This window comes from Hylobates moloch, unplaced genomic scaffold, assembly GCF_009828535.3.
Source record: "Hylobates moloch isolate HMO894 unplaced genomic scaffold, HMol_V3 SCAFFOLD_1, whole genome shotgun sequence".
Lineage (NCBI taxonomy): Eukaryota > Metazoa > Chordata > Mammalia > Primates > Hylobatidae > Hylobates > Hylobates moloch.
Window position 1 is genome coordinate 213,776,418 of NW_026652276.1, and position 11,249 is coordinate 213,787,666.

The window sequence follows — 11,249 nt, forward strand, 5'->3', positions numbered from 1 at the left end:
TAAAATATTTAACATGTCTTTGGTATTTGCTTTTCTATTCTAAAAACAATTCACATGCATAAACACTCTGGTAACATCTTCTTTCTATAGGTGTGGCATATCAGCTCCAATGTAGCCACAGAGATCTGATTCTGACATTGACCAAGAAACAGGAGGCCGGCAGCACTCCAGGTACATTGCTGTGAGGCTTCTCTTACATGCTACTCTATCATGAGTGCTTTATGTGTTGGTCATCCTGGCTAGAGTATGAGCTCCATAAGGATAAGAACTCCTTCTAATGTGCTAGAGGTTTAGCAGCATCTAGAATTTGTTTAAAAACAAATACCGAGATTTCTCCGATGGCACATAGTTTCATAACTTTTGGTATCATAATCAAATGCAATATTTATTACTTTGTGCTAGGTCTGTGTTAAGAACTACACATGTAACATTATTAAAATAATACTTTGTTTAATTAATTACCTATGAGGTACAGCATAAGGATTAATATAAAATATAATTTGCATTAGGATGAGCTGTAACATTACTAGCACCATATAATAGAAACTAGCACCCTAAGTTGTTATAAAATGCGACATGAAGTGTTGACAATTACTGTTTTAGTTGGACTGAGAAAAGAGAAGGTATTCCTTTTGAATTAAGGTTACATGTAAGAAGAATGCTGGATTTGTTCAGTGATTTAGGTTTTAGAGCTAAAATTTTACATCTATTGTGGGAAAATAAACAGTCCAAATTATCTTCAAATCCTTAGTTCCCACTGAAATCATGGTAAGTAATATTTTTAATAACTTGATATGCATTGGGAATGTAATCACCCCAAAAGAGGAGAACTAACTTTGATTTTTTAAAAAGATCATCATTTAAAAAGTCTGTCTTCCTTTTGTTTTTCTCTGATGAACTCTGAGTTCCACACTAGTAATAAGATCCTGGCCTGTTTTCTTAGTTGTATATTCAGGCTTGGCTTGTCACACAGGGGCTCTATGAATGAATGATGTGTGGATAAAGTAGGAGACAACAGTCCATTAATTCTCAAAGTATTTTACTGCCAAAACTATAAATTGAGGGGCTGAAGTATGAGTTAATATTTTAAGCATCCCTAAAATAATTCGATTAGCTATCCCGGTAGGTTGCATCAATGTGCTGGTGTTAGTTATGGGCAGCTTCAAATGTTCTTAGCTTTCTTTCTCTTTACAGTGATTTGTATGACCCCTGATCAGGTATATAATACTGCCCTTGACACTGCACTTTAAAAAGCTTCTATCTCCTGTAACCAAGATGCACAAAAATGAATCCTACTTTCATCAGATACAATTAACTAAATTATCCTCAAAGTCCTTCAGAACTTGTTGCCTAAGAGAAACTGTTGAGTTCAGGTTCAGGTTCAAGATAGAGCTCCTCAAGGTGATGCTTACAAGTGCTAAGCTGGTCATACAGATAGGAGCCAGTGAAAATAATCTGACCAGGTGAAAAACCCCTGTCATGGAATGCAAATATTATATATTGTCTTACAAAAGTCCTGATTATCTGAGATGGCCAAATTTCTAAAAAGAAACACCAGTCTACTAAGTAATCTCTGTGCCTTCAAAGATGGTAAGCATCTCCTATACCCAATACACTATCACTTCCTAGGTGTGAAGCTAATGAACTCACTGCAAATCAAAATACAACATTCTAGGAAGCTCAGTCTAGCAGGAAGTAGCTGGGAGAAAAAACGATATAATGAAAGCCACTCTCTAAAAAACTAGCTATTCGAATTTCTTCACAGTGTGTTAAAACCTAGGTTTTGGGTGCACTGGAGTTAGTCAAAATGCAAAAATCCAAGGGCACAGTCCCCAAGATTGCTCTCACTTCTGACACATCAATAGCAAGTTTGCGGGGCGGGGGAGGGGGTGGTCCAAACCACCCAAAATTCAATGGTTCAATAATTCACTGAAAGAACTCAGAACTCACTGTAAGCTGTTAAACTCAGTTATGGTTTACTATAGGGCAATGATACAGAAAATCAGCCAAAGGAAGAGATGCATAGGACTGAGCCTGGGGGTTTCCAAATGCAAAGCTTCCAATGTCCTTAGGACCTGCTGCCCTCCTGGTATTAATGTGCGACAGTGCCCATGGAGTCCTGTCAACCAGGAAAGCTCACCTGAGTGCACTGTTCAGAGTTTTATTGGAGCCTCATTAAACTGCTTGACTGATGGTCCACATGATAAACTCACCTCCCCAGAGGCTGAGCTGATACCACATGGTCCAAGGGGACCAGCAAGAATAGCAATTTCTTTTTTTTTCTCTCATTTATTTATTTATTTATTTAGAGACAGGGTCTCGCTCTGTTGCCCAGGCTGGAAGGCAGTGGTGCTATCTCGGCTCACTGCAACCTTTGCCTCCTAGGCTCAGGTGATCCTCCCACCTGAGCCTCTCTCCTGAGTAGCTGGGACTACAGGCATGCGCCACCATGCCTGGTTAATTTTTGTATTTTTTTTTGTAAAGACAAGGATTCACCATGTTGGACAAGCTGGTCTCAAAATCCTGGGCTCAAGCAATCTGCCCGCCTTGGCCTCCCTAAGTGCTGGGATTACAGGCATGAGCCACCATGCCTGGCTGAGAATAACAATTTCTATCACTTAGGAAATTCCAAGGATTTAGAATTTCTCAGGAGCTTGGTCCAAAATCCAGACCTCTCTTTGGCCAAGGCCAATTCCTTACTACACAGTTTGGCCATATTATTAATTATTCTTGAATAATATTTAATAGGTAAGACAGAATGATGCTGTTGAGGTTCTGTTTAAAACAAAGCCTAACTTACAGGGCCCTGCTGACTTGCAGGGGGTCAGCCATCATGATGTCAACGTTGTGCTTCCCGTGGCCTCTTGCACTCCAAGCCTAGTTCAGGCTGAATGACATGGCAGCTGGGCAGAGATTCAGGACATTTTTCCATCTAAAATCCAGACCTATCTTTCTCTATGAAATCCACTCTCCACTGATTTTCCGACCTGCTAACCTCATAATTCTGGTTCTTTTGTCCCTTTTATCTAAATGTTAGGGGATGAATTGTGTGCCCTGAAAATCCTAAGCCCACTGCTCAGTACCTCAGAATGTGACTATTTGGGGTGAGGGGTCTTTGAGGAGGTAATTAAATTGTAGTGAGGTCACAAGGGAGGGTTTTAGTCTAATATGACTGGTATTCTTGAAAGAAAAGCAGATTAACATGTAGACACAAGAGGAAAGACTGTCAAGACACAGGGAGCAGATGGCCATCTATAAGCTAAGGAGAGAGGCCTAGAAGCAACCAGCCCTGGCGTCACCTTGACCTCAGACTTCTAGACTCCAGAACTGTGAGAAAATACCTGTTATTTAAGCCACCCGGTCTGTGGTACTTTGCAGTTCTGGCAAACTAATACACCAACCAATCACTAATTCATGTGTCTAATTTTTTTTTTTTTTTTTTGAGACAGTCTTGCTCTGTTGCCCAGGCTAAAGTGCAATGGCATGATCTCAGCTCACTGCAACCTTTGCCTCCCGGATTCAAGCGATTCTCCTGCCTTAGCCTTAGCTACCTCAGTAGCTGGGATTACAGGCATGCACCACCCATGCCCAGCTAATTTTTGTATTTTTAGTAGAGATGGAGTTTTGCCACGTTGCCCAGGCTGATCTTGAACTCCTGGCCTCAAGTGATCTGCCTGCCTCGGTCTCCCAAAGTGCTGGGATTACAGGCATCAGCCATCACGCCTGGCGCCATGTCTAAACTTTCAACAACTTTTTTTTTCTCTTGCACTTGTAGAGACTTCCCATCTGATTTTTTTTTTCTTTTTCTAAGACATAGTCTCGCTCTATGACTGGAGTGCAATGGCACAATCATAGCTCACTGCAGTCCTGGGTTCAAGCAGTCCACCACTTCAGCCTCTCCAATAGCTGGGACCACAAGTATATGCCCCTACAACTGGCTAATTTTTAAGTTTTTCTTTTGTAGATACAGGGTCTCACTATGTTGACCAGGCTGGTTTTGAACTTCAGGCCTCAAGCGATCCTCCTGCCTCAGCCTCCCAAGATGCTGGGATTACAGGTGTGAACCACCGCGCCTGACCTTATCTCATTCTTCGAGTTCTTATCTTTCATGTCTCCAACTAAACCTCACAGCCACTGTCAGGTTACTTTTCCTTCAGGAGCCCAGAAATCAGAGCACTCCTCTGGTCAAACATCTTCCCATGACTCATTGCTCAGTGAAGACCAAACTTCACAGCCCAGCACCTAATGACCCACTGACCTTTCCAGTTTTATCTTGCACTAGTCTTTCTGACTCAAGCCACTGCTTTGTCATCCACCAACTACAGAGCACAGTTTTTCTTCTGAATATCTTTCCCATCCACCTACTCAATACTCTTCTTAAAGGCTGAACTAAAAAATCACCTTCTTTATGAAAACTTCACAGATCACTCTAGTCAAAATTGATCTCTAATGTATTCTAAATTTAGTTGTTTTTATAGCTATTGTCTTAGAATAAAGAAATACTCAGGGAGCCAACTCGAAGGTTCTCATGGGATAGAGACAAAAAAAGATTTACCACCTAAAAAAAAGTCACTATATCATTAGGGAGAAAAATAAACACCTAACTTAAAATAATATATGTAGAGTAACTTAAAAAATCTATAACCAGCTCTATTAATATGTCTAAATTCTTAAGATCTCACATTAATCTCTAATAGTGAGACTTGTGGCCCATCCTTGGAAGGTCTCTCTCTGCTGCCTCTAAAGAGATAATTCACTACGGAAGGCTGAAGGGCTTTGGCTCTTTAAATAAACCTCAAACTACCTTTAATTTTTAAAAAATTTTATTTTAATCCACATTACAATAACACTAATATCCATTACCACACAAATTGTACTGTAGCAGAAAGTAGTAATTCCACCTTAGGGTTTAATCATTTTATCAAATGCTTGTAAACATGTGCAAGGAAGGAGGTCAGAGCCCGATGCAATCTTTCAACTAAAGCTGTCACAACAACTTTTTTTGCTTCACTAATTTGCGCATGTGCTACTAGTAGAGGTTACACATTAGGACTATTTATATACTCAGAAAAATTCTGAATGATGTCTTCTTACCTAATGTGAGAACTGGCAGCAAAGGGAAAGTACAAGGCTATGGGTCACGGACACTTTGATCCATCAATTACAAAACATTCATTTAAACACTCCAAGGATTAAGAGAGGTAGCAATTTAACATCACCTTCATAATCAAGGGCCAGGTAAAGTCTATGATTTAAAGGCTTTCAAGGTACATGTGAAGAAATGAAAACAGCCTAACCATAAGAAAGGCAGATACCCAAATTTGCACATGCCCATCATTTTATTATACAAAAGTGAATGGTTTCTATGTTTCCCTTAATAGAGTAGCAATTTAGCATGACCTTCATAATCAAGGGTATTCTATTTTATATATTATTACGAATGATAATTCTATTACCATTGCTTTCAATTTCCCCCAGTTCATAAAATACATTGATTTGTAACAAGCTTTCATCAAATGCCTTTTTCTTGGCATCTGAATTCCAGTATAGCAGATAACATGGCCCCATCTCAACCACCCCAAAACTCTTCCAAGTATTCTAGAGTGCGATATAACAAACTATGTTCTGTGCAAAAAGCACTGAAAGTGTGCTTTCATCTTGTTAAGAATAGTAAATCATTATAATACTATTAAAAACTTACTTGAACTTTGCTTCCACCTCTTCAGCAGCTTTCTGATATTGTTCAGTGGTGACTCTGTAGAACTCTGAGCTCTGTGGACAAAGATTGATAGCAAAGGTTTCACTATCCAAGATGACAAAACGTGTGGAAGATTTACAACTTCAAAGAACACATAAAACCTTGTTTCAGCCACTCAAGCAGTAGAAGGCTTTCTTGTATAGGTGGCATGGATACTTACAAAACACATGTAAAGCTACTCGTTTAAATAACAGTAGAGTTGTTGGTATGCGGATTGTAATTACAGAGTAAACGTTCACAGTTACAATTCCTTATCATTTGATCCTTTGGAGAAAATTCCTAACATTCTGGAAAGATTCTTTAGATTGCCATTATTTGGAATCTACTCTTGTAAGATCAAAGGATGCCTGAGATCAAAAACTGAAATTCACACATATTCGTATTTGTCTATTATTCCATTGGTGTTCCTACTTGGATATTAAAGATCATTTCTTTCTACACAATATTTTTGTCATCAAGATGGTATGGCTCATGCCTGTAATCCCAGGACTTTGGGAGGCCGAGGTGGGCGGATCACCTGAGGTCAGGAGTTCAAGACCAGCCTGACCAACATGGAGAAACCACGTCTCTACTTAAAAAAAAAAAAAAAAATTAGCTGGGCGTGGTGGTGCATGCCTGTAATCCCAGCTAATCAGGAGGCTGAGGCAGGAGAATCACTTGAACCCAGGAGGTAGAGGTTGCGGTGAGCGGAGATGGAGCCATTGCACTCCAGTCTGGGCAACAAGAGCAAAACTCCATCTCAAAAAAAAAAAAAAAAAAAAAAAGTTTTCTTTATGGAGCTTAAGTTGTTCTATCATTTCCACATGACCACAAGAACAGCAACATTTGTAACTAATCAGTAGGAACAAGGGGGCAGATTTAGATAATTTTAATAACAAAAAATGTTTCCACTATGAACATGAATGGACACATAAACAACATAAACCAAGATGCAGTGGCAAAGTAATGCCTTTCCTGGGGCAGCAAAATTTATCCATTCTGACTAGCTACACTGAAACTGGTCTTATTGCAGGAGATGGCCTAAATGACCCCATGAGCCCTGAGACTCAATGAAATATCCTGCAAAATGCACTGCATTAAGAAAAACAACAACAACAAAACACCACCACAATATGGTAGTCTATTGTGTACCTTTCATTCTCTAATCACTCAGGTTTCAAATGCATGGCCTGGGATCATTTATTTTTTAATAAATCATTGTTGGTTGGTGAAAAAATGAAAGTGAAATCCTCTTCACACCAGTGACCCCTTTGCATTTAACAATCTAGGTTGTCCAATGACAGTCACATCCAGGATTCTTGGATGTAGATAAAATCAATAGGTATGTGATTAGACAGCAGACTCAGGGTGGCTAGAGCCATGGACAGGTCACCATTTGAGATGATAAATGGCTTTCTATCAACCTATAGTCCCCTACGATGCTAACATTTACTATAATCTTATTTGGGCTACGGTTTATCTTTCTTGCACCTGATCAATAAAGATGAACAGAACAGTTGTAAGGATCGATTGTAATTTTTTATCATTTTCAAGCACAAAGGTGCATTTCTGACATGAAGACAATGTTCTACGTATACTGCTGCTGCATTTTATAAAATTGCAATTTGAGTGATCAACTGCACTTGTCTATATGCCGAGAGGTTTTAATTCCTCTGTAGATCTCAAGCTATCAAAAAACCATTTGTCATCTCAGATACTTAAGGTTATGTCACACCTTCCTATCTGTTTCACTTATAAGATTTTCTTCCCTTTAAAATACACACCAGTCACAACATGCTCTTTTGCAATGTTTGGTGTAATCTTTCCTTTGAACCCTTCTGACAAAGAATGTAGCAAAAAGTTACTAATCACTAACAATACTTACTCTCACTAAAGATGAGAAACTCCCAAATTACTCTAATGAACTGTTGAGTGGGTATTATGTTACTGAACTATCTATTAAAATGCTGGCTAAGCAATAACACCTTAATTAATACTTTTGCTTAGTTTAAGCACTGGAACTGTAATATCTGGACAGAGACAGGACTAAGTTGAAAGATCTGGTTTCTGGTTCTGTTCTGTGACCTCGAGCAGGTCTTTAATCTCCCCCAGCTTCCCTTCCAGTGTTCCTAACCCGTCGAGTATGGATGATAATATTATCCCTGCTTATTTTTGCCAAAGCTGTTGAAGAAATCAAATAAGATAGGCAAGAGGGCTGTGAAATCTGTTAAATGTTTTCAGAGTTACATCAACATCTCAACAAAATAATTTTGGAGGAAAATAATTAGGATAATCCCATTCTAGGTATAGATTCTAAATGGTAAGAAGCAAATATTACTCGTTTTATTAAGAATGTGTACAAAAGCAAGAGTTTGCCATAATACAAATTAGTCAGTTCCTCTCTGCTTTGCCATGCCAAATGCAGTAAAATTATTAACAATTTTGTCAACTTTCCTATAGGATGTTAAAACACACACACACACACACACAATCACACACACACAAAACCCAGTACCTGTGTTGCTTGAAAACTTAGCACATAATTCTCAAATTAAAGCTTTAGGCTTTATGTATGCTCCATACATCCACCTTAGCAACCAGTTTCCCATATTGCATAAATCTTTCCAATAAAGAAAAGTCCCCAGGGGGTAACATCATGTAACAACCAAGGGAATAAATGCAAGTATTCTCAAGATCTATGTGTAGACAGTGTTTAATTCATTATTTAAATATTCACTTATTCGTGAAAGAAAACTAAATTCTTACTGTCCTAATATCATCCATCTTTGGGAATCAGACGCTCAAGAAGCTTTCCATCTGACATGGCAGGAAACAACAATTATTGTCATGGAAAGTCACAAATGCTGAGTTAAAAGTCATAGATAAGTGTTACTTGAGTTCAGAAAGAGTAGAGATCTCCTTTGGCCTCAGAAGACACTTTTACAAATGAACAGAACTCATTCAAAAAAACAAAACAAAAAAAACCCAACCCAACAAAAAACACTCATTCTGTTTTCCAGTGACAGAATGGATAAATACTGGGTATTCATACAGTGAAAATCTACAAAGTAAAGGAGTGAATTAGACAAACATGCAGAGCAAAAAAGTGGTAGATCTGATCGGTAGGATGCACCTTACGCCAAGACTGGAAAAGTGAAAAATAATGAACAAGAATAGTAAACACCAAGGTCCACTGATGATCTCCGAGTGGTAGCAGTCATGTGGTGTGGTGGAAGTACACAAAAGGAGCAGGATGCCACAAAGTATGGGAACACGGGCTTTGCTGGGTTGCTATATTTTTAAAAACGAGGTGTGGGCATGCAGCTAGTCGTTACATTGGCTTAAAATATTTTATAGGGCGGGCACGGTGGCTCATGCCTGTAATCCCAGCTATTCAGGAGGCTGAGGCAGGAGAATCACTTGAACCCAGGAGGTGGAGGTTGCAGTGAGCCGAGATCATGCCATTGCATTCCAGCCTGGGCAACAGAGCAAGACTCGTCTCAAGAAAAAAAAAAAAATTAAATATTTTATAATACAGACAAAAATTGTATTACTCCCACCTCCCTCCAAAGGGGTTAACAATACAAGATTTTGTTTGGCTAGAATATAAGTGTATTGGGCAGGGCGGGCAAATCCTGAAGAGGTTGGCTAAGTGGGGATTTTATATATTCTTGAATACTAACTGTTGCAGTGTATACACAATGCTAAGCAAATATACTCTCTTCATTTTCATTGTGAAAAAATTTTAAAGTTACAGAAAATAGGCAAAAGATTCCCATCTATCCTTCACCTAGGTTCCCCTTATGTCCACATCTTAGATAATTATAATACAATTATCAAAGGTAATGATTTAACAATGTTACAATAGTAGTAACTGAACTACAGACTTAATTCAGCTATTTCCAGTTTTCCCACTAATGTTCCTTTTCTGTTTCAGGACTTAATCTTGGATCCTATGTAATTGCCATGGCTCCTTAGTCCCCTCTCATCTGTAACAGTTCCTCAGTTTTCCTTCTCTGTTATGACCTTGACGCTTCTGAAGAATACTGATCAGATATTTTGTAGAGTGACTCGTGATTTGGGCTCACCTAGGCGTTTTCTCATGGTTAAGAGTTTACGCACTACTGGGAAGAATTCTACAGAAGCAATATGCCCTTCTCCTGCCTGATTTCAGGGGCTACCTTATGGCAACAGATCTTTTTATTGATGTTGACCTTGATTACCTGATTAGTGTCTGTGGGGATTCTCCAAAACAAAGCTACCATTTTTCCTTTCTGTAATTGAGATCTTGCAGGAGACACTTTGAGACTATGCAAACGTCCTGTTTCTTCTCAAAGTTTTGTCCATCACCTTTTGGTATCCACTGCTGAGTCCTGTCTGCAGCAATGATTACCGTAGTGTTCTGACGGTACGTCGATTTCTTTCGTTTTTGTTTGTTTAAGATGGAATCTCACTCTTTTGCCCAGGTTGGAGTCCAGTGGCACAATCTCGGCTCACTGCAACCTCCGCCTCCCAGGGTCAAGTGATTCTCCTGCCTCAGCCTCCCGAGTAGCTAGGATCACAGGGGCACGTCCACCACACCCAGCTAATTTTTGCTGTGAGCCCTTGGTTCAAGGTCTATGGACCACCTGCTTCAGAGTCACTTACGGAGCTTATTAAACAGTAGAGTCTTGAGCCACATCCTGAATCTCTGGGGACGGGGCCAGGAAGCTGCATTTTTTACAAGCAGCTTGGGTGATTCTGAATACACACACTAAATTTGTAAACTACAGGGTTTCTAGAACAATGCGAGAATAATATAGTATTTAGCTTGCCATTCAAAGTGAAAAAAATCAGTGTTTTTGAAGAATGATGGCAAATAACCACTTTTCATAATTAAATATAGCTATAATCTTTACAAAGGTACTCCAAATTAGTGATTCTGCCAATGTTGTTGGCAGATCACTGGTGGACCCCAAACTGCTCCAAGAACTCTGTCTTCACACATTGCCTAGCAACACCACAATGTTCCTACCCTGAATGGGTACTGAGAGGTAGGAGCACAACCATTTTCAGAAAGGTTGCTTTTGTTATCTCTGTTGTCTTGAGATGGTAATAGGTTGCACATGCTGCTATCTTGTTTATTAATTATAGATGACTGTTACTTTAATGTCATCTGTTTTCTTTGGTTAACCCTACAGTTTGTAGTAGGAGATATATCAATTTGTCTGATCATTTATTAATAGCTGAATTGTAAGACTTGTATGATCTGTGCTCAAATAAGGAACAACCACATTCCTATTTCCAAAGAAGATGTGTACATTCCCTCCCAAAGTTGTTGAGAGTAATTACTCATAGTATATGGAATGGGGAAGAAATCCTGTTAAGATGACCTTAAAAAGATAACCAAAAAGAACAAGCAGGCCGGGCGAAGTGGCTCACACCTGTAATCCCAACACCTTGGGAAGCTAAGGCAGGTGGATCACTTGAGACCACGAATTCAAGACCAGCCTGGATAACATGGTGAAACCTC

At 39.2% G+C, this 11,249-nt stretch overlaps 1 protein-coding gene across 2 annotated transcripts in view; it reads right to left on the reverse strand.

The window, feature by feature from the left end:
* Positions 1–11,249, reverse strand: part of CHCHD3 (coiled-coil-helix-coiled-coil-helix domain containing 3) — a 294,025-nt gene that overhangs the window by 47,026 nt on the left and 235,750 nt on the right. For both annotated transcript variants that reach the window (XM_032761772.2, XM_032761774.2), the window contains one exon: positions 5,702–5,772. In XM_032761772.2, the coding sequence (XP_032617663.1) occupies positions 5,702–5,772 (71 nt within the window). The remainder of the gene's footprint in view (positions 1–5,701; positions 5,773–11,249) is intronic.